The sequence below is a fragment of the Melanerpes formicivorus genome, unplaced genomic scaffold (genome assembly GCF_026170545.1).
Source record: "Melanerpes formicivorus ecotype bairdi unplaced genomic scaffold, bMelFor1.0.p_v2 SCAF_1, whole genome shotgun sequence".
Lineage (NCBI taxonomy): Eukaryota > Metazoa > Chordata > Aves > Piciformes > Picidae > Melanerpes > Melanerpes formicivorus.
In genome coordinates, this window is record NW_027142353.1 from 3,082,595 (window position 1) to 3,106,806 (window position 24,212).

Consider the following 24,212-nt stretch of genomic DNA (forward strand, 5'->3'; position numbering starts at 1 on the left):
AAGTACAGTACCAGCTACAGTCCACTGCACTTCTTTCAGCAAATTTTATTGATAAAGTTTCCAAAGGCTTTTAGAACAGTGACAGGGTTTGCAGAATCACAGAAGGTTAGGCGTTGGAAGGGAACCACTCAAAATTGAGTCCAACATCCCTGCAAAAAGCAGGATCAACTTGGCACCCACCCCTCAGATATTTATAGACATAGATCAGATCCCCTCTCAGTCTTCTCAACAGCTCTAGGTCTCACTCTCCCTTCATAGGGGAGATGCTCAAGTCCCCTAATCATCCTCATTGCTCTCCATTGGACTCTAGCAGATTTTTGTCTCTAGTGAATTGGAGAGCCTGAAACTGGACACAATACTCCAGGAGTGGTCTCATCAGGGCAGAGTAGAGGGAGAGAATCTTCCTTGATCTGAGGGACGCACCCTTCCTAATGCACCCCAGGATACCACTGGCTCTCTTGGCCACAAAGGCACGCTATTCTCCCATGCTGTCCACTAGATCCATTCAAGTGTCCCATTCATAGGGTATGGGTATTGCAATCACTTTTAACATGGTAATTGTCTCCTGCTGCCTTTTATTTATTTAGAATAAACAATCTTATTTATTTAGAATAAACCAAACCAGGTTGGAAGAAACCTTCAAGGTCATCACGTCCAACCCATCAACCAATCCAACCCCCCTAAACAACTAACCATGGCACCAAGCACCCTATCAAGTCTCCTCCTGAACACCTCCAATGACGGTGACTCCACCACCTCCCCAAGCAGCCCATTCCAATGGGCAATCACTCTCTCTGTATAGAACTTCTTCCTAACATCCAACCTGAACCTCTCTGGCACAGCCTGAGACTGTGTTCTCTTGTTCTGGTGCTGGTTGCCTGGGAGAAGAGACCAACCTCTGCCTGTCTACAACCTCCCTTCAGGTAGTTGTAGAGAGTGATAAGGTCACCCCTGAGTCTCCTCTTCTCCAGGCTGAGCAACCCCAGCTCCCTCAGTCTTTCCTCATAGGGCTTGTGTTCCAAACCCCTCACCAACTTCGTTGCCCTTCTCTGGACACATCCCAGCAAGTCAACATCCTTCCTAAACTGAGGGGCCTGGAACTGGACACAGTACTTAAGATGTGGCCTAACCAGTGCAGTGTACAGGGGCAGAATGACCTCCCTGCTCCTGCTGGCCACACTGTTCCTGATGCAGGCCAGGATGCCATTGGCCTTCTTGGCTGCCTGGGCACACTGGTAAATAGGTACTTTACAGATGTCAATGATAGATATATTTACAGATCTAAATTTGATCTTTTACAATGAAAGCACACAGTAATCTGAGTAAATATGGCCAAGCAACAACTGCATGTTAATCAGCTGTGCCCTACCATTTGCACAAGAAAATCACTGAGGAGTAAAGGGCTAGTATGAGAAGTTTGTGAGCTGTAACTCTTCAAAGATTTCTAGAGTATCTCTGAAGTACCTGGAATTGCAGTTTCTTGGCTTTGAGAGCTAGGAATGGGCACCCATACAAGCAGTCTATGAAACTCACTGTTATTTTGGGCACCTTGGAGGATATTACTGAAATAAGCTTGCAGGATTGAGTGGCAACCATGTCAAAGTTCCTGCACTGCTCAGCAGTTGAGTCTAGGAACACACTTAAAATTACTTCAGTCCTCAGCACATAAGACATGGTTTATGACTGCAGAGCCAGGTCATGTAGCTTGACTGTAACAATACAGTTCAACACACAAAACACTTGTTTTGGAGGGTTTTTTTTAAGAATTCTAATTCACCATCTTGTTGGCAAGATAAGCTAGAATGGTATCATAAATCTTGGTCTTCCCTGTGGCTTTTTGTGTAACACAAATACAGCTGATGGTTTCCATCCTTTTTTTGTAAGGCAGTTCATCAGAGGCTAAGCAATGATTTCAATGCCTGAAGGTCTAGGGAAAACCTAATGCACTCTTACAGCATGGTTCCTCTCTCCCTGTGCATATATACACAGCTAATGTGGCGTGAAAGAGAACTTTTCCCCGAAGGAAGTGTAAGGCTGTAGAATTTATCTTTCAAGAGTATATTGTTGGCACTTAACACCAGTAAGTGCAACACTTCTGAGATGCTTAAAGGAATGCACTGAACTTACACTTGAATGGCTTTAAGAAAAAACCAAAACAACGATACATACATAAAATGCAACTTTCCCTTCACTTTGCAGAAGGATTTAATTTTCACCCATTAAGACAAAACCAGAGCCATACATGGTTTTAAAAATGTTCTCCTGCTTACATGTATTCTATAAAAAGTGGGGGGGGTTATAAAAAATGGCAGTTTTACAAATGGTTAAAATGCACATTTGAAAGTAAACTCTCAAGAGCTTTGCCCGTAGGGAAAAATACATAAATACAAATGATGCACACGTGGCTTCCTCTTAATTTCTGTATCCAGCTATTTTTGTTGCTTCTTTTTCTTTTTCTCTGGTTCACTCTTGCTGCTAATCTCTGCAGACACATTTCCAGGCACATCAGTTCCCTGTATCTACAGCAAGAAAATAATGAGAACTCAATTTTAGTTTATATCATCCTGGTAAAACTTGAGTTTACTTGTACAGATTTTGTACAAACCCTTTGTCAACATCAGAAAATTCTGGTAGTAGTCATGTAAAAGAGGGTCTACTATCGTGTAATAGTCACAGCTGGAGTACTCGGCTGCAGTAAAAGCTGGAAAAAGCTAAGGGAGATACAAGGAACAGCATCCCTCCAGACTAAAATGCAGTAGCTCCTTTGCACCAGACTATACGTGCTGCCTTCTCAGCTGTTTGGCAATCACAGAATGTTAAGAGGCTGGAAGGGACCTCCAGGGATTATCAAGTCCAACTGCCCTGCCAAAAGCAGGATCACTCAGGGTAGTCTGCACAGGAAGGCATCCAGGTGGGTTTTGAAAGTCTCTAGAGAAGACCACTCCACAACCCCCCTGGGGAGCCTGTTCCAGTGCCTTGTCACCTTCACTGTAAAGAAGTTTCTCCTCGTGTTACGGTGATACCTTCTAGGTGCAAGTTTGTATCCATTATTCCTTGTCTTATTACCGTGCACCACCAAAAAGAGATTGCCCCCCTCCACCTAACACCCACCCCTCACATACAGACATTGATCTGATCCCCTCTCAGTCTTCTCAAGACTAAACAGCCCCAGGTCTCTCGGTCTCTCTTCATAGGGATGCGGTTTAAGGCCCCTAATCCTGCTCATGGTTTTCTGCTGTATTTTCTCCAGCAGGTCCCTGTTTCTCTTGAACTGGGGAGCCCAAAACTGGACACAATACTCCAGGCATGGTCTCATAAGGGCAGAGTAGAGGGGAAGAAGAACCTCCCTAAACCTGCTAGACACTTTTCTTGATGCCTCAGTGACTGCTGAGAAAGCAGGAGGCAAGAAGAAGAGAGCTTTAAAAGGTTCTTAACCCAAAAATTTTAGTTTTGCTTTCAAAACCAGCACCACTGCAGTGTTGGCCAATGCATAGCAAGAAGGCATTTACCTTTGGCAGAAACTGTTTGGAAACAGCCAATTTCTCACAGAAAAAATAAATAATGTTTGACTGTTTAAACAACAAAGGCCTTGTGCTTAATTTGGGTTTCTTTTTCCCTCCATGATTACAGATGCTTCATTACCACTACTATCCGTTTACCAAAAAAAGTCACGTGTAACTTAATGAGGGTACACTATCTTTTAACAGCATGCAAAACACTCAGCAGGCCTGAGGCGTGAGACCAGGTGAAAACCTGTGTCCCAGATGCGCTAGGAAGATAGAATTGAAAGCTATTAAGACCATAAACAGAGTTACTAGAATATTACAGTTCTTACAACATTATTGAGGGGAAATTTTTATATTGTGGAGGTTGTAAGAAAGGACTGCCATTTACAGCCAGCAATTGCACAGATCTTCCTTCTGAGCCACCCATCACAGTTACGCTGCAATTTACTGGAGCAAAAAGAAGATCCAACTGAGGTTTGGCAGATTTTCAAAAAGGAGATTTGATTACAGAACCATGAAATTCAAAAGATATTACTTCAGCAAATCATCATCTTTCCCATCAGTGGAAATATCCTTAACAGGCCCAGAAGAGAAATTTAATATGGAGCCTATTATTCTTTTCAGCAGCCGGTAAAAGCAGACCTCTATTTTATTGAGAATAGATATGAAGCAATTGCTACAATCTGCTGCCAAATGATTTTTTTTCTTCCAGGTTAACTTTCAATTTTACCACATGCTGATTTTTTAATGATTACTGAAGGGTAATATGGGTCTGTGAAACACAAATCTCGTGCCTTACCTTCGGTTCTACCATCACCATCCGAATTTTCTGATGTTGGATGTTGGAAGCATCTAACATAACGTTCACTTGAACTTTATCAAATACATGAAATGTTGTGTCTTCCACAGTAAGTGATGGTTCCTGGAAGTTCAAGTTTTCCATAAATACTCACTGCTTACAAAGTCTCCTGCTTTTATACAACTATTTTTGTAGGAAAGCATTAATGTTGTGCGTCAATAAAAATGAACACAGATTACTGTCCTGTTGGTTCAAGGTGTTGTAATATGCAGTATGCATGTTTTTGTGGTATGTACTCAGATAACTAAATAGTTAGATCTAAATATCTATTACAGAAACCAGTTCCTGTCAGAAACTGTTTATTTAGTCTTATAAAGACCATAGGGGCTATAATACTATAGATTAATAAGCTTGCATTCAGAGAAGCCTCTTACCCTTCTAAATACAACTACAATAGAATAGAATAGAATAGAATAAACCAGGTTGGAAGAGACCTTCAAGATCATCGCGTCCAACCCTTCAACCAATCCAACCCACCTAAACAACTAAACCATGGCACCAAGCACCCCATCAAGTCTCCTCCCGAACACCTCCAATGACGGCGACTCCACCACCTCCATAGGCAGCCCATTCCAATGGGCAATCACTCTCTTTGTATAGAACTTCTTCCTGACATCCAACCTAAACCTCCCCTGGTGCAGTCTGAGACTGTGTCCTCTTGTTCTGGTACTGGCTGCCTGGGAGAAGAGACCATCATCCGCCTGTTTACAACCTCCCTTCAGGTAGTTGTAGAGAGTGATAAGGTCACCCCTGAGTCTCCTCTTCTCCAGGCGAAGCAATCCCAGCTCCCTCAGTCTTTCCTCATAGGGCTTGTGTTTCAAACCCCTCACCAACTTCGTTGCCCTTCTCTGGACACGTTCCAGCAAGTCAACATCCTTCCTAAACTGAGGGGCCCAGAACTGGACACAGTACTCGAGGTGTGGCCTAACCAGTGCAGTATACAGGGGCAGAATAACCTCCCTGCTCCTGCTGGCCACACTATTCTTGATGCAGGCCAGGATGCCATTGGCTCTCTTGGCCGCCTGGGCACACTGAAGGCTCATGTTCATCCTACCATCAACCAGCACCCCCAGGTCCCTCTCTACCTGGCTGCTCTCCAGCCACTCTGACCCCAGCCTGTAGCTTTGCATGGGGTTGTTGTGGCCGATGTGCAGAACCCGACACTTGGATGTGTTAAATCTCATGCCATTGGATTCTGCCCATCTGTCCAGCCTGTTGAGGTCCCTCTGCAGAGCCTCTCTACCCTCCAGCAGATCAACTCCTGCCCCCAGCTTGGTGTCGTCAGCAAATTTACTGATGATGGACTCAATACCCTCAACCAGATCATCAGTAAAGATGTTAGAGTCATTCTGCTCACTTACTAAATCAAAAAAAAAAGGTACTTAAGGACAAACATTATAAAACATACCTCAGGGTCATAATCCAGTCTTGGTGCTGGTTTACCTTTTTCTTCAAAGAAGACTGTTCCTTCCAAACCATACTTGGGAATCAGAACCACAACTGCATTTTTTCTTACAAATAATATAAACGCATCTTCACTCACCACTCCTTTGGTTTTGAAGAAGAGCTGTAAATAACAGTAAGGTACAGAAATAAGGAAAAAAAAAAGGGGCACTAGGACATTCCCTTTTGGATTACCAATATACTGGCTTTAATGAATTAAAAATCTATACTTAGTGCTAACTACACACCATCTACTGAAAGCAGATTCAAAAATAAATAAAATCCCATGAACCAGTTATAACATTACTGTAGTGCTAAGCCTTCATCATATTTATAACAAACACAAAGTAAAAAGAATCCTCAAGATGCTTTTGCCCTATATTTTTAAGAACCAGCAATGCAACATCATAGCTTTTCCTCAAAGCAGCAGCCCTCATTCTTAACCATTCCTGCAGGCAATCAATTTTGCTCTATAAAGCATGACTCCACGCTCCCTCCCATCCTTTCAAAGCAACACAAACTGTCTGTAGCTGCTACTCACATCTCAGAAGTACTCACCTGTGTATGGAAAGCAACAGAGGCCCTCTGTGCATACTGAGCCATTTTATGTCGATAATTGAGATTTTTGCAGATATCTGCTAGTTTGTGTTTATCTGTCAGTTCTGGGTAAGTCATGTCTGCTCCTACTGCCACTGCCAAAAGCCGGTGTACTATGATGTCGGCATACCTGCAACGATCAGATTAAATGATTAATGACATGCCAAAGCATACTTTTATTTTTTTAAATGGAATGTTGGTTCTATGAATCTTGTAGATCAAAAAGCTTTTGTAATCATAATGGTCTGCTGATAATTCCCTCAAGATCACTCTCTGCTGATCAAAGGTACAGTCTGTAGAGCTAGAATGAACTACACTCTTCTAAGATAAATTCTTTAATATATTCCACCAAAAGAGCCTGGATTTTGAACGTTTAGGAAGAGCCTGTATTTTTGAATCCTTACAAGAACTAAGCAGTTATATTTTGAGGTAAAAATGATGTTTCACCAGCAGATTAAGACACTCCCTATTCCCTTTCCCATGAACCAGCCATCTTTTAGGCGCTAAAATTTACTGTTAGGACTCCCAGAAACTCCACAAATCACCCACCCTAATGCACAGGCTTTTTTACATACAAATTTTAACCAAACTGCAGGAGATTTCACTTGAAATACTTCTAAGGAGCAAAGTACGATGACAATTGTTTTCCCTCAAAACTTAAGACACTTCTTGGTCAAAAGAAATAAAAAACCCAACCCAATCTCATATTCCAAGATGTATGATTGCATTACAATGCAACAACGATTGTGGCAAGTTTCAGATCAGCAATTTTTGTCAATAAAATACAGCATCCTCAAAATTCAAACATAGTTTCTACCTAAAAAATGACTCACCAAACTGCCTGAGTCTTTGGTTGACTTATATAATGCTAAGTGATCTCAAAGTTAATTTCTGTGTGAATGACATGCATTAGGGATGTGTTTCTCCTATTTTCCTGTCTCTTTAAAAACAAGTTTATTAGACCTCAGGAGTCACAGACAGTAAACCAGGCAGCTGACATGAAGATGGATCACCATGTAAATTCACTGTCTTTTCAACTGGAATGTAAAGCTGAAAAGATGCAGTATTTTGCTTTAAATGAACACCATTTAAACTAGAACTTCTTGCCAAATAAATCACTTTTTTATTCTCTGAAACTTTTTTAAAAGAGAAGTACCTTCTAATAGGTGAGGTAAAGTGGGTGTAAATAGGTGAAGCTAAACCATAGTGATGAAAATCATTATCCATTCCAGAGCAGAAATAAACAGCTTGCATCATGCAGCGAGTGGTCAAAATTCGCAACAGTGTATTTAGGTAGGGGAATGTAGGAGATTCAGCTTTGTCTAATGATTCAGCTAAAGACTTGGCTGAATCTGTCTTAATTTCCAAATTCTGTGAGAGAAATAAAACAAAATAGGAAAAGGTCAGGTCTTACTAGCAAATATGAGCAGAGTATAAGCAGCAATCTACCAGCGACAACCATGCTAATCTTAACAACTGGCACAGGTATCACATCTAGTAACCTGACGCAATGGCACCATTACAAAAGAATCATCCACCCATGCACAGGGCCCTCCCCCATTATTCCTAGTGCCCTGTGCAAAAATATGACAAGCTAAGTCAGTAGCCTAGGAATTCAGAAGAGACACCAATTCAGAAGTGAGCAACATTTTATGCTAATATTGAGAGGTTTACTTCCCTTGGTTTGATTTTTACATCCCTTTATTGAATAAATCAGAAGTGATACGCAAAAAACCAAACCAAAACAAAAGTACTTGTGCCACACAGATTCTTATCCAAGCATGATGTAAACAGTAACCAACCTTGTTGTACTTCCTCCACAAAATTAGTAAAACTTACCCTTGGAAAAGTGATTTGTGAAACTGGTACTGTATGATACAGTGTTCCATATTTGCCAGTGTTCCCTCAGAAAAAAATCATGTAGCACAAAAATCCCTAAGAGTTTTTCATTTCCAGTCACACAAAGTTAAGTTTCATCACAATTCTGTGACAATAATGTACATCATCCAGAGACAAAAAGTCACTCAAAACATCACCTGTGACTTGGAGATGAGAAACACTCACAGCACATGAATTACAGTATGAAAGACTTAAGACTGATTTGCTTTCTTGACCTAAGAAATGGTGCAAAAAGCAGAAGATTCTTCCTTTCACCTAGAAGCACCATTAGTTATCTTGCAACAAGTACCAGTAATACACTTTAAGAATGCTGCTTTCCAACTTTTAAGAGTAAGAGCCCAAACAGAGAGAAAATACTGCTTTTTATAATTAATTCACTTAATGAGTGTGGTAAAAACTTGCCTTGGACTTTGCAGCCTTCACAAGGATGTCATAATTTGATGGAGGAGGAGCAGGATGCTTCCGGAGCAAGGCAAACTCTGGGAACTCCTCATAAATTTTTTGTGCTACAGAGACATTGGCGAGCAACATGAACTCTTCAACCATGGAATTTGTTTCTCTATCAATATAAAATATTTCACACTGTTAGAAAAGCATTAAATGATATATTTGAGTGTCTAATGAAGAAATATTCCACCATCCTAATTATATTATGTAATATTAACTTGTGGGTTAGACAAGTATTTTAACACTAAAAGCATAACATTTAATCAGTTTCAGTAAGGAGTGGGAAGGAAAAAACTAAAATATTCTGAAATAGCAAACTGTATTTAAAATGCTCTTTAAAATGCACTAAAAGACCAATAGATAAGCCTCCTGATTTCTTCCTAATAGGACTACTCAAATATCGTGTACATGAAGTTTGAAAGCTCCATGTTGCATGCCTTTCAGTAGTAACAGTACTGAAGTGCAGATTTCAGCACTTTAGAAACTAAGTAGTAGTAGCAGAGAAAGTATCTTCAGAAATTGAATCAGTAGGGTCCTTTCTAGCACTCACTGCTCTGCTGTCCTTAAGGTTTCAGTAATCTACAACTCCCAAGTTCCACTTTCTCTCCTTGATTAATACCAGTAGAAGAAAATCACAGAGAAGCCACTGGGATGTAGAAATGAGACCACAGTGCTCCATTAAATCAGACCAGGCTGAATGGTGCTCTGAGCAACTAGATCTAGTGAAAAGTGTCCCTAACCACAGCAGGGAGGTTTAAACAAGATGATCATTAAAGATCCTTTCCAATCCAAATAATTTTACCACTGTCCTGCACAATTATAGGAACTTTGTACACTATTAATTAAATGCTGCTACTTAAACACATCTTCAATTCCATCCCTTCCCTGAATTGAGTAAAATAAAACATGTACTTGAGTTCCTTAGTCTGCAGATCAATAGGATCATGCGTTTCACTGTCCATGTGGAAACGAACCTCTGGTGAGGAAAGTGTCAAGGCTCTGGAAGACATTAAGTGGTATTGATGGATCAAAGTAAAGCAGACACAGTGGCTGAGTTGCAAGCTTGTACACAACAGCTGGGTTCATCATGAAACTGTAATTCAAAACTATCAGAAATTAAAAAAGAAAGAAACTGGAAATCAGAATTAATATTCAAATTAGCAGAAATTATGATGCTAACAGACATTTACAGTCACTCCTAAAATTTCAATTTCTAGTCCTCTGTGTTTTTCTAACGATTGTCAGAGATCCATGTTGAATTTGTGAAGGAAAATTATTAAGCCAAATTTCTATTTTGGGGGAAATTAAGATAGCCATTTTAATGCAAATTTAAATGGCAGAATACTTCTCTTTCGAAGGATTTTCACTGGAAAAAATGGACCCAGAGGACTGTTATACAGTTTGACAGCAAAAAAAAATACCCAGAAGAAAAATGAGGGAACAAAAAGTAATAGGGACAGTACACAATTTACCCATTATCAATTCTTTTCTTCTTCAGAATTTTTGCTAATTTGTTTAGTCCACGTAGGCTGGTAGTAATGCTGTCATTCATAGCAGCTGAATCAATTCTCATCTGTGCTTCGGCGTAAGTAAGAGAAGCCTTGAAGAGGTAACATACAACACATCATGATTCATAATTGAATACTGAGAAGAAAAACATTGTTTTGCCTTGCAGAACCTGTAGTTGGCTGTCAAAGCTGGTTCGTAACAGAAAGGTTTACATTCAGTGCCCAAATGCATGTCGTTCTCAAAGAATAATGGACAAAACAGGGTAGAGGCATGAGAAATATTAAGAAATTAACAGTGGTTTTTGTAATGCTGATCACAGAATTATTTTATATATTAGAGGACTAATTTTCAGAAACAGATTAAACACCTAGAGAGTCCACTAATTTAACTGAAACTTACAGCTAGCTGGTATATATACCAACTATGTCCAATATCTGTATCAATGTACCTATACTTTCCAAATGAAACATCATAACAAAGTAACTGCACAGAAAACACAGCGGCACTAAAGGTTTAAAAACAGGGCATCATTAAATATTTTATTTATTTTTAGGGTTTAAGCATAATTTTCTAATTCTAATACAAAATCAGTAAGCAGAAAGAAGAAAACTTTATTAATTATCAAGTCTGTTGTTCATTGTTTTTATAGAAAGGGTCTCCAGCTTTTTTTTTCTGAGGTATAATCATCTTTATGGGACTAACCTTGGAGTTAATAATACTCTTGGTAAATCTGGTTTTTAGAATTTCAGCCTTATGGTTCATCTCCCATATACATGAAAATGCAAGCCTAAGAGAGGAAGAACAGGAAAAAAAACACATCTGTTAAAATCTTGATATAAACATCTGGGGATTTCTTGTTAGGAGCCAAGTATGGACCATATACTTATACCTGTCCACATTAGATCTCAGGGAGCACAAATTGGAACTAAGTAACTCTGGAACCATATCAATCCTCTACAAAATAAAGAACAATAGTTATGACTAGTTACAAGTGCTTATTTTAATTACCTGTATATTTTAATCTATTTAGTAACAGAACTACCTTTTTTTTTTATTTCCTAGGAAAGCTTAGGTTTCTGAAAGACAAGTAAGCTACTTCAGAGGAAATTCATTCTATGATCCATTTTAATGATCAGGTTTTTAGTAACAGTTATTTCTGAATAGAAATTGTGGTCTGTGAGAAGTAAGTTAAAATAAACTGGGGTAAGAGTACAGCTGCAATGAATATAAATCATAGGAAACAACACAGATCTAGCCATCTCAAGAAAAATAATGGTTAAAAGTGAAACGGGGCCAATCTGACAACTTCCCATTGGTATGTTTCACAACTACGTATTATTCATGCTTCAAAGAGGAACTGAAAGGAATATTCTACAGAGAACGGGTTTTAAATGAAAAAAATATTTAAAAAATCCCTCTTGCTATGCATGCTGAATGACAGAAAGCACCTTCATTTCAACAGCCTAGCAAATTAAGGGCAGCTCAAAGGAATCTACTTTTTTCTTTTCCCATAGCGATATCTGTACTCTCAAGAATTAAAAGAGGAAAACCAAGAAAAATCCAAGGCTCCAAGGTGACTTAATTGTGGCCTTCCAGTATCTGACGGGGTCCTACAAGAAGGCTGGGGAGGGACTGCTCAGGATCTCAGGTAGTGATAGGACTAGGGGGAATGGAATGAAGCTGGAGGTGGGGAGATTCAGGCTGGATGTGAGGAGGAGGTTCTTCCCCATGAGAGTGGTGAAGCCCTGGAATGGGTTGTCCAGGGAGGTGGTTGAGGCCCCGTGCCTGGAGGTGTTTAAGCCCAGGCTGGATGAGGCTCTGTCCAGCCTGATCTAGTGTGGGGTGTCCCTGCCCATGGCAGGGGGGTTGGAACTAGATGATTCTTGTGGTCTCTTCCAACCCTGACTGATTCTATGATACAAGAAGCTTTTCTATAGAAAACTATTACTTTTTCACACAGATATACAGTTGTTCCTCTTTTTGCTGATTCCTCATCCAAAGCATTTCCTGGGCGAATAAAATGACTCACATCTGCAATATGTACACCAACCTAAAAAACAAACATGATGTTATTCATCTTAAGAAACAGTTCTCAACATGAAAAAAAGGAACTTTTCTCAGGGTTTTAGTTATAATCCAGTTTACCCATTCACTGTTCCCTTCATCAGCTCCTATATTTAGCAATAGAAATAGTTAAATCCTAGCACATTGATGTGTTAAAAAAAATTACCAGTTGCAGCAATTATGGAAAAGAAGGGCATGCTGTAGGTTTAGTTGAAAGTTTTACTCATTACCAGTGCAACTCTTCTTTCTTGGGGGCTCAAACAACCTCTGTAATTTTCTTCAAGGCTCACTGCAAATTTGCTTTTGTTTTTCTATTTGCTGGACCCTCTGGTTTGACAAATTCTGCTATTACAACTACAAATTAATTCATAACAAAGAAAACCTGACTAAATCAGATGTAAGAGTGTCAAGCTTGTAGCTTTTCAATTACTTTTTTTTAAATAATAAAATAATCATTCCTTAGGCATTAGAGAAATAGCTTCACTTTTTCTAAGGATATTTCCTTATCCTAGCTGTAGGTATTCATAATCGTACTCAGCTAAACCAGCAAATAAATTCTGTGTTAATTTCCCATGCCAAATGAGCAGAAAGCAGGGTGAATTCAGGAGATTTAAAACTCCCACTTCTGACACTGATGTAATGCAAATCAACTCCCTTTCTCTATCAACATCTTGCAGTTGTATTAACATCAATTTGTTTTTACACCAGATCTGGAGATTTGCTCATGTCATTTACTATTACCAATAGTGCACTGTTTGTAAAATAAAGGGAAAAAAAGTAAAAAAATTACTGGCTTGAATAAAGAGAAAACAAATCCAAACCAAACCGAACAACAATACCTCTATATTTCCATTTTCCAGCTCTCTACAATGTAATGCATCATCAATGTCCGTACAGCCAGGAGGATCAACACTACAAACACACAGGTGCCGTAAGTCTTCCCTGTATTTCATATCCTGAATAAAAAACAAGACAGGTGTTTTTGAGAAGTCTTCTGCATCAAAATAAAAATGACTACTTGAGAAAGGCACTTTGCATAAGATTTTTCAAAGCAACCAAATATTTTCAGAGTGCTTTTTTCTTGTTTTAGGACAGTATTTGCAGCCGCGTGTATTTATATGACCACAACAGATACGCTGAAAGATGATCAAGTACTGCATTTTTAGGAAGACAAACAAACAGAAAAACCCCAGTCCTTTCATAATCTGAGAATTAGTAGGACCAGGAACCAAGATTCTTTAAAAGTGAAATTTTCACTGATATCCAGCTGAACAAGTTGAGGATGTGACAGTTCTGAGCTAACTTCAGCTTTCTAAGGCAGAGGCCTTGCTTCTGTAGGAAAACCAGTTTAACGTCCACCCTAAGACAAAATGATTTCAGACATTTCTTCTGTATTTTTAGTGCACTGGGATATCCAAGAATGTCACAGCTTGATTTGAAGAAAAAGGCACAATAATGATTACAACAATTTAAAAATTATTACCTGTTCTGTAATGCTCCATGGCATTTTTGGTAGAAAACTAAGGACATTCTGGGAAAAAGGCTGATGAGGGACATCGTGTTCAAGCAGAAGAACTTCTGTCTCTGTCTCCTTATCTCCAGCACTTCCCAAGCTCTTTACAAAATGACCCTGACAAACAATACACATATATATGAATATATATATATACACACATACACATCAAGCAATATTCTTTGCTCCAAAATAAGCATTTGAGACCATTATCTCATAGGTTATTAGAATATTAAACTATACATAGGAAGTAATCTTTTCTTCTCCATTCATCAAGTAAGTCTGAACTTGCACTTCTCCCTCCTTTCCTAGAACAGCACTAAATACTCTACATTTAAAACTGCAAAAATTGTAGATGTCACAATTCAGTTTTGGAGGGAAAAACATTGCTGCATAAGCAGCAAAACTAGTGAGGTATAATTTCTCTATGAGTTTGTGTTGCATCACACATCCCACTCCCTAGTACTTAAATTCTACTTCCTCACATGTCTGCAGTAATGCTGTCTTTAACTTAACAGCCCTTCCATTTATTTTCCAAGTTTCCTTCATTTCTCTAAACACCAGACAGCTGTATTATCATTCATTACAAGCTATCCATTCCTACCACAGTCAATAGAAGCCTCCTCAAAGCTTAATGTTCTGCACAAATTGAAGCTAATGTCCTCAATTTCTCTTATTTCCTTTTGTGCATTTACAAAGAACTTAATTACCTGTAACTCTGCTCTGCTGGCAGTTTGATAGAATTTGTCCAATGTGTTCAGAACTACATGCCAGGACAGCGATCAGTGTGTGGATGAATAAAGACACAGCAAAAGCTACATTTTCTAGGAACCCAGACTAAAAGGCAGTCCCTAGTTTGTCTAATGCACCTTACTTAGCACATACATGCTGTACATGTTCACTGCAGAATCTATGGACTAACGGCGACGGAGATGGGAATCAATATGGCTGACCAATATGATCAAGTATTGTTCCTTTATTGTTCCAGTGTTGCAGGCCGATGGTGCAGGCCTGTAGTGCAGGTATAGCACAGTAAAGTGTAGAAGAACAGGAGACAGGAAAGGCAGAAGTGCGTAGCGAGGGAACTGCTACAACTTACATAAACTCGGAGTGCCTTGTTGGAATAGCTCCATTGGTTCCCTCTGAATGACCACACATTGCACTATTACAGATTATTGGTCCAACTACTAACAACACACAAGGTTTGTTGATGCAGGTGGATGTCCTGTTGTCCCAAGATAACTGTCCATGTTTATAGCTACCAGTGCCTTGTTTTAGTTACATGGTGCAGGCACAGCACTGTTTTGCTACACTGCTAGCTAGCTCTGCACTTATGCTGAGCATATGGCCTACCACCATGTCAGGCTCTAGGCCTGCACTGCCAGATTGCTCACACTGCTCGTTGCTGGCATTGCCACAATGGACCAAGCCTTTTGACAACCCACAATGAAGTAAATCATTCAGGGACTTCCTTAATTTGCACCAAAGAAAGTCACTGAAAGCACTTGAAATTCATGACAACACTTTCTGAAGTTATTCAGTATTGTAGCTAACAGCAGACACAAAAATCTGCCAGATTTGAGTTCAGAAGAAAACACATAAACTTACATTTGGATACCTGGAGTTCCTGGGCCAGCCATCAATAGCAACAATTATTCTTTGTCCTTCCAACGTGTCTGCCTGTCTTGTTTCTATTCGAATGCGAGGAATTCTGCGATCAGCTGGTGTAAACAAATGGCGCCTAGCCTATCAACAACCAGAAAAAGGAGCAAGTAATTGGTAATTAAAATAAAGGGGGAAAAAATACCTGCACTTCCAGTAATTAGATTATTTCTTTACCTCTTTGATTTCCGATTTGGAAAGCATACCACAGAACGGTCGCCAGTTTCGTTTTATAATGCCTACGACTTTTCCAGTAGGTCTCCGCATCTCCTTATTAACAGTAGTCTTCAGCTGGTAGAAAACACAAGTGTCAGAAACAATACTGCCTGAACTCATGGTAACATGTTTGATCACAGCATGTATCTTAAACCTTGCTGGTAACTATTTATGTCATTACAATGCCATATATTCCATGAGGATTTCATAAATAGAACTATGCCTCCCTGTCCTTTTCTTGACTTTGTAATATTATAATATTTTTAGTATGTGACATGATTGCTTTGGTGGGTTTTGGGTTTTTTTTGGTTGGTTGGGTTTTGCTGGTTTTTTTTGTTTGTTTTTAATGAATATCACTTCAGGAGAACAATGAACAGCAGAAAAAGACTGAATAAACACTATCTTGTTCCACTGCCTATGCTTACTAAAAAAATTATCTCAATTTTCTTTTCCAAGCTATCATTATAATTTTTAGGAGTCCTTTTAGTTTGCTTGAAAATTCTCCATTAATTCTAAACACAGTAATTAAAAAAACATTCTCACAGAATTCAGTGGGAACATCATGTTTTACAGACATGAAAAAATTTGGTGGACAGAGGACATGTGTGCACTGCATGCACACTAAGCAGAATTACTGCAAGAAGCTAAAGAATATTTTGCAACTGGTTCCAAATGTATGCATTGCCTGTAAGGGTTGACTGATGCTGTGACACAGCATCTGCTCCCACTCTGGCAAATCCTAACCTGCGCACCAGCACACAGCTTTGCATTATTACCCGACTACCTCTCAGTAACTTCCATGTTAAGTTTAACAAAGTAAGGATCTGCATTTTATACATAAGCACGTATTTAATAAAACTGTAGGACTACAATTAAGTTGTATAATTCTGTCCATTCACAACAGCTCTTAGGAGTTTGTATTTGGAATGGGCTGCCCAGGGAGGTGGGGGAGTCACCGTCCCTGGAGGTGTTCAAGAGGGGATTGGACGTGGCACTTAGTGCCATGGTCTAGTCATGAGGTCTGTGGTGACAGGTTGGACTTGATGATCTTTGAGGTCTCTTCCAACCTTGGTGATACTGTGATACTGTATAAAAACAATGTATAAATCCAAAGCCTAACACCGTCAGAGTACTGCAGGCTCAACTCCTTATACTGAGAAAGGTAAATCAAAGAAATACTTATTTCATACAATGTTTTCTTTCTCCTCTTCATTTTCAAAGTCATCTTCATTCTGGCCATCATCTTGCAAGACCACTGAGGATGGTGCCACCCATTCATCTTTTGCCAACAGCTCCACAGCTACAATATCTTCATGAACTGCTCGGTTTAAATGTTTCAGTCCCTGTATAATTATCTGGATTTTTTAGAAAACAAAATGAAAGTGCATGTATTTATGATGGTAGAAACAGAAGACCCAAATTGAAACAGTATTAACTGAAGCGGATAGATGTATACTCCGCACTCCAAGGAACATATTAAGGAATGTTTGCGACGCTTTTTCCCCTGCCTCTGCCTAGGTTTCTTTCAGTACTTGTATTACTTCAGGATGCCAATATAAAATGATAATTTCTTTTCCCCAGATTTTGTTTAAATCTGTCTGATCCTTCTGTTTTTGCAGGCTAGCAGACTACATATTGCAGGAATAGGAATAGAAGAATCAGAGAGAGAGAAACACCTCCAGGAGGCAACTGCCACTGTCACTGCTTGTGCTAACAGAGAAGCCTGTAGGCAGACAGATGGATAGTCTGCTTGGAAGGATACAGCCCATCTACTCATCATGAACCATGAAAATAGTGGGGAACTCAAGCAAGACAGCCTGACGTGGGCTCACCACAGGTTTTTTTGAACATCCTCTCAAACACTTGTTTGTTTCTGTCTTTCACATTATCTCAAACTTTTCAAGTGCTATATTAGAGTCAACTGAAAAACTGCTAACTAGGATTCAGCTTTAATTTACAAAAACACACTTTGTCAAAGCATGAAGTATAATTTCAAACTTTTCAGAAAAAGTACAGTCATTATTTCAGTAATGAACAAACAAGAAAAAACTTCAGAAAAAACACAGAAGAGGAAATTACTGTAATGCTCCATTTTAACACGTGTCACCATGAGAGAAATAAATCTTAAGTAATTCATTACCGAGGCTAGTGAAAGTTCACAGGATGAAGGCAAAATGAAACACTCACCTCTTTGTTTTCCTCCACATCTCCATGAACCCAAACAGTAGCTTCAAGATAATTATCTCTGCTTGCCCTGTAAGTACCTTGGAGGTAAACACCGGATTTTATTCCTTGCTGCAATTTGCTAAGAGGAATATGTTCTGGGAAAATTATTTTTCCACTTTCTATTTCTTTCTTTAAAGTAAAAAAACGAAGGAAAAAAAATAAAAAGAGGAAATCATCAGTCTTTTGTATTCATGATCACTTGAAAATCAAGCTCAGGAACACAACATTCAAACTAAAAACTCCAAAATTGTAACTACATGCACATATGAATAGTCATAATAATGAAAAGCTATTACAAAGTAGCATTTTTTCTAACGAAGCATAACAAGCATTAGAAACATGGCAGTTAATTTCTTTTCTTTTCCTGGTTTTGCCTGCAGTTATTTAAAAAGATACTGCATAAACATCATACACTTTTATGTTGATTTGGATACACTGACTAAACTTCCTGAAGCAAATATTAGCACAGTACTACATAATAAAAAGTAAGGCACACAGTTTAAGCAGATGCTGTAAGCTATACGAAACATGGTGAGAATACATTACTGTCATTAACTGGAGAAGTCAGACAATTACTTAAAGCTGAATAAACTACCACTAACTGCTGAACACTTCCACATTCTTCCTACTCTATTCTGTTAGAACTAACTTTCATGAGAAGTGTGGCCAGCAGGTCGAGGGAGGTGATCCTCCCCCTCTACTCAGCCCTGGTGAGACCCCACCTGGAGTACTGTGTCCAGTTCTGGAGCCCCTATTACAAGAGGGATGTGGAGGTGCTGGAACATGTCCAGAGAAGGGCCACAAGGATGATCAGAGGGCTGGAGCACTTCTCCTGTGAGGACAGACTGAAGGAGTTGGGGCTGTTCAGTCTGCAGAAGAGAAGGCTCCAAGGTGACCTAATTGTGGCCTTCCAGTATCTGAAGGGGGCCTACAGGAAGGCTGGGGAAGGACTTCTCAGGATCTCAGGTAGTGATAGGACTAGGGGGAATGGAATGAAGCTGGAGGTGGGGAGATTCAGACTGGATGTGAGGAGGAGGTTCTTCACCATGAGAGTGGTAAAACCCTGGAATGGGTTGTCCAGGGAGGTGGTTGAGGTGCCGTCCCTGGGGGTGTTTAAGCCCAGGCTGGATGAGGCTCTGTCCAGCCTGATCTAGTGTGGGGTGTCCCTGCCCATGGCAGGGGGGTTGGAACTAGATGGTCCTTGTGGTCCCTTCCAACCCTGAATGATACTATGATACTATGATATTTTTGGAGGAGTTAGTTTTTAACTATATCAGTCTTATGTGAAAATTAAGTCTTGATTCTGATAATTACAAAGCACAAGGAAATATAAAAGGATGTGGCTCATCTCTGAGCTGCAATCTGCACTTATGTCAACTGACCACAAAACCCAGTTTTTTAAAGAAAATATTATTAATCAATAAGTTTACATACATTTTCAAGTATCAGACAAGATCTAAATAGTTTGCTATACACTCTTCAGTAGTTTTCGATTTCTTTCCATTATTTCTAATATTTATATTCTTCATTCAGGTCAGCTACCTAAAGCAAATACTAGGTACCTACTAACAGGTATATAATCTGCAGTTGTACTAGCTGCAGTATTTCCTTTCTTCTTTTCAGTTGTCAAGAAGTTTTATTTTCAAAATGGTAATGAAGTCCAAAGTCTTCATATTCCAAACTGACATTAGGAGCCTGACCCACAGTGCCCAACAATGTACTGCAAACAACTTGTGATTTAATTTTTTCTATAAAAGAAAACATAAACATACCCCTTCATCAGATACACAAGCAAGACGATCTACAAGATCAGGATGAGCTGTCAAGCTTTTTATATACTCCTCACCTACAAAAGCACAAATGTCAACATTTATACATGAGATGCATGGAATTTAGGTATGAAGAGACTGCTAAGACAGTTATCTGAGCGGTGTATCAGGTGTTCATGCCACTTCACTTACATGTATAAGCAGTTATGCCTTCCTCTAAAGCTTTCTCCTTATTACTTCTGTCATTTGTTAAAAAGATCACTTGAATCTTCTCCTCATCCTCTATTTCCTTCAAGTGTTCATTATACCATTTTACAGCTACCCGAATAGCTCTGTCATTGCGATCATTAGCAGATTCTCCTTGCTTTTGCTCTATGTATGTTTCTCTACATAAAATTGGAAGAAGAAAAAGAAGTAAACAAACAAACAAACCCAAATTCTAACACTTATCCATACTTACACAAATTTTTCAGACAAACAACATCAAGACTGCAAGGCTGAAAGAATCATTGCTGTACCTACCAATTCTACTAATACTTGTGACACCCCCTAGGCCATTGAAGAGAAGCCAGAAAAGAAATGTTAATTTCTAGTGCAACCTTCTCATTGGCAATTGAGGCTAAAACTATGGATTTAAGATTCCAAGAAATTTCATACTGAAGAAATAGAAACTACTTGTAAGCAGAAATAAAACAAAATTAATTGCACCTTCATTTCTTAGATCTTTGTGTCACTAACTGACTAACAGGTTTTCAAATTCTGGTATAGACCAAGATGGCCATAACTAAAAAGCACTGAAATGTGTCTAAAAGGGACAATAAAATGTAAAATCAGTATTCCATTGCTGGAGTTAACAGTCTTGTATGTAAACTTTATTCAATATTCTAAACACATTTGCATAATATATATATGCTTATACTAAGAATAAACTGGAAAAGCTTCTGGAACATGGAATTATTCTCAAGAGCATTCCTTAGAAGTAAACTGTTCTATGCACCCCCAGTCTAATTTTTTTTACCTAGTTCCTATGTTCCAGTTCTGTTTCCCATTTTTTTTTACTGGATATGACTACAACTCTATTATACCCTATTCCACACCTTACCTATGATGTTCATTGGTGAAAGAATAGAAATGTTTTTCAGGGGTTTGAATCACGTCCCTAATTCTCTTGTACACTGGTGCACTCCGATTCCTGACTTCTTGTAAGACTGTCTGTAGTACGATGACATTCTTAATAACAGGATCTTCAAGTATATCAATCTGAGGGGCGAAAAAAAGAAGTAGTTAATCAAAATGGTTATACAATTCTATCCAATAACAGACTGAGATATGTTTGGTATAGTATCATAGTATCATTCAGGGTTGGAAGGGACCATAAGGATCATCTAGTTCCAACCCCCCTGCCATGGGCAGGGACACCCCACACTAGATCAGGCTGGCCAGAGCCTCATCCAGCCTGGTCTTAAACACCTCCAGGGACGGGGCCTCGACCACCTCCCTGGACAACCCATTCCAGGGCTTCACCACTCTCATGGTGAAGAACCTCCTCCTCACATCCAGCCTGAATCTCTCCAGCTTCATTCCATTCCCTCTAGTCCTATTACTACCTGAGATCCTGAGAAGTCCTTCCCCAGCCTTCCTGTAGGCCCCCTTCAGATACTGGAAGGCCACAATGAGGTCACCTGGGAGCCTTCTCTTCTGCAGACTGAACAGCCCCAACTCCTTCAGTCTGTCCTCATAGGAGAGGTGCTCCAGCCCTCTGATCATCCTTGTGGCCCTTCTCTGGACACGTTCCAGCACCTCCACATCCCTCTTGTAATAGGGGCTCCAGAATTGGACACAGTACTCCAGGTGGGGTCTCACCAGGGCTGAGTAGAGGGGGAGGATCACCTCCCTCGACCTGCTAGCCACACTTCTCCTGATGCAGCCCAGGATCTGATTGGCTTTGCGGGCTGCAAGTGCACACTGAGAGCTCATGTTGAGCTTTTTGTCCACCAGCACCCCCAAGTCTCTCTCCTCAGGGCTGCTTTCCAGCCAGTCACTGCCCAGCCTGGATTTGTGCCTGGGATTGCCTCGACCCAGATGCAGGACCCTGCACTTGCTCTTATTGAACTTCATGAGGGTGGCTTGTGCCCACCTCTCCAGCCTGTCAAGGTCCCTCTGGATGGCCTCCCTTCCCTCCAGCGTGTCTGCTGCACCACACAGCTTGGTGTCATCAGCAAACTTGCTGAGGGTGCACTCAATGCCACTGTCCATGTCACCCACAAAGATGTTGAACAAGACAGGTCCCAGGACCTGTAGCCTGTAAAAAGCTAGTATGTTGAACTACTTCTGCCTATTTCTCATGCTGTTAGGAAACTGAACAGTATATTAAGTGGCTTCCCCCTGTCGGGGGGCAAAAATTTGAAATGGGATCTTCCAGGCTCTTTGTGACCTGAATTTTGCTGTACTGAAGATAAGGACTTACTCTGACTTCCACTGAACTCAGTCCCCAAGATGTGAAGGACTCTAATCACTAGAAATTTTGTTCACACAAAGTGGGTTCTTGCAATTTGTATTTTAAAACAAAACACATCTGGCACAATCTAACAGTAATCCAACAGAATTTAAAGGCCATTTGGCATATGGCCTGTGCACCTGTAGGCTTAAGTCCTCCAAAAGCAATCCCACTGTTTCATTGCAATTTTAATTTCTGCAGACTCAAAGCAACTGGAATTATGTTAGCTGCTTTTTACCTTTTCAAAGTGTGATTCTTTTTTAAACTATTTTTTTGGAGGATATTAGTTGAAAAGTTTTCATCACTTTGCCAATTCCTGACAGCCATGCAGTGTTGCCAGGAGAAAGAGATGGTGAACTTAATTTCCTAAGCTGTGCAAACCCATCTCCAAACTGAGACAGCAGTAAGGCTTGAGGGCATGGCAATGCCAGACTAAGCTTCTCTGTACCTGATTTTTAGATAACCTAAAAGACTTGAAGCCATGCCCATTGGCAAGAAATTTAGTATTATTCTATGCACAAACTGAATTACCAGGCAAAGTCTTATTTTTGTAATTCTGCTCCAGTTCCTAGGTAAAAACTGTTTTCAACTGTTACAAATCCCCACTGCTCTGGTTCATGGCAGTGTACCCTGGCACATTCTAAGAGTGCTAGATCTATAGTATGCATACACAAACTCTGTCAACAGACACCAAGAAATCCATAGGTAACAGGCTGGAAAACATCCTGACTTATTTTGGGAAGAAAATCCTTACTTAGAACTTTTAGGACGGGTAGCTGCTAAAACACAGGAGGGCTGTGCCCCTTTCTCGAGCATACCATGGTAGAATTCATGAATTACTTCTGGTCTTCAGTTTCTGCACAGGACCACTCTACCTTCTACAGAGGTATTCAAAAGCAATCACAAGTCGAACACCGACCTTGAAAATTCACTCCGTCCAGGCTGGAATTCTACAGTTTGCACTGCCCAGACTCAAGCCCTTGTACAATTAGTGATGGGCTACAAAGTAAAGTTCATCCCATGCTTCTGGAGTTGTGCATGGGATGATTTTGCAGCCCCCTATTCATTAGCTGAAATCTACATGACCACATAAAGACCCTAAGCCTGCAACAGAATCTGAAAACCAGAAGAGGTACTTAGGAAAATTCAGTGACCATGGGAAGATCCTGATCGCTGCTTCAGAGTCTACCCACTCTCCTTACACGGCTTTCCATGCCCATATCAGATCACAACAAAATAAATAAGCAAATAAACAAAAAAAAATACTGTTCTCTCTTCTGGCTGTTCAAACAGCGAAACTTAGAACTGGAATATGGTCTAAAACCACTCTAGACTCGGTGATGCTGAGGGCCTCCACAGTAGCTAGCATGGAAAGCCAAGACAACCCATCCAGGCATCAAGCAGAACACAGCAACAGAAAAACCCCAACCCGACAGCGCGGCTAAAGCGCCTCTCCAGGAACGGTGCCTGAACCCCCAGCCTGAAATGCAAGGATTTAACTAAGGCTGAAGCAGGGTTCATGGCTCCGCAGAGAGCAATGCTGGGCGATGCGGCCGGGCCAAAGAGAGATGCGGCCGGGCCTGTGGCTCTGCTGAGGAAAGCCGGCGGCCGTCAGCCCCCTCACTTCCTCCCAAAGCCCCCTTCTGGGAGCCGCTTACCTGGTGAAGGAGGAGGTTGGTATCGAGCAGGAGATAGTGCGGCCCAGAGCAGAGGCTGCTGGCAGCGCCGCTGGGCTGCGCCTCGAGGCCGACGCCGGGCCCAGCGGGGCGCGGGGGGCAGAGGCGGCAGGCGGCGGCGCCGCAGGGGATATCGTCGCGCAGGTAGTGCTCGCGCACAACCTTCACCACGGCGCCCGTCCGCGTGCGCTTGAGAAACGTCCGCGACTTCAGCATGGCGTGTGCCGCATCCACACCAGCGCTTCCCGGCAAGCACCGCGGCAGACCGGCAGAACGATCGGCAGAGCGATCGTCACAGCTACAGCCTCACGGCCCCAACGCCTCCCGGC

At 40.6% G+C, this 24,212-nt stretch overlaps 2 protein-coding genes across 2 annotated transcripts in view; one reads left to right on the forward strand and one right to left on the reverse strand.

Annotated features, from left to right (window-relative positions):
* The window catches only part of BORA (BORA aurora kinase A activator), a 40,118-nt gene extending 22,738 nt beyond the window's left edge, over window positions 1-17,380 (forward strand). The window contains exon 13 of the mRNA XM_068152324.1: window positions 17,335-17,380. The gene's annotated coding sequence lies outside the window, so the exon portion shown is untranslated. The remainder of the gene's footprint in view (window positions 1-17,334) is intronic.
* Window positions 559-24,173, reverse strand: DIS3 (DIS3 homolog, exosome endoribonuclease and 3'-5' exoribonuclease). Its single transcript, XM_068150706.1, has 21 exons — window positions 23,866-24,173; window positions 20,813-20,970; window positions 19,903-20,096; window positions 19,714-19,787; window positions 17,903-18,070; window positions 16,906-17,070; window positions 15,677-15,790; window positions 15,446-15,583; window positions 13,808-13,954; window positions 13,164-13,280; window positions 12,209-12,310; window positions 11,150-11,214; window positions 10,963-11,047; window positions 10,224-10,351; window positions 9,664-9,750; window positions 8,707-8,863; window positions 7,562-7,776; window positions 6,367-6,535; window positions 5,774-5,932; window positions 4,306-4,428; window positions 559-2,519 (listed from the first exon to the last, which is right to left on the reverse strand). The coding sequence occupies exons 1-21, from the start codon at window positions 24,097-24,099 to the stop codon at window positions 2,430-2,432; spliced, it is 2,889 nt and encodes a 962-aa protein (XP_068006807.1). The 5' UTR covers window positions 24,100-24,173; the 3' UTR covers window positions 559-2,429.
* Between the last annotated feature and the right edge of the window lie 39 nt (window positions 24,174-24,212).

Coding starts and splice junctions, on each gene's coding strand:
- DIS3 (XM_068150706.1), bottom strand. CDS start 24,099: ATGCTGAAGTCGCGGACGTTTCTCAAGCGCACGCGGACGGGCGCCGTG. Junction 20,097..20,812: donor TTCACCAATGAACATCATAG/GTAAGGTGTGGA, acceptor AATTTTATGTAG/AGAAACATACATAGAGCAAA. Junction 11,215..12,208: donor CTGTATATCTGTGTGAAAAA/GTAATAGTTTTC, acceptor TTTATTTTGTAG/AGGATTGATATGGTTCCAGA.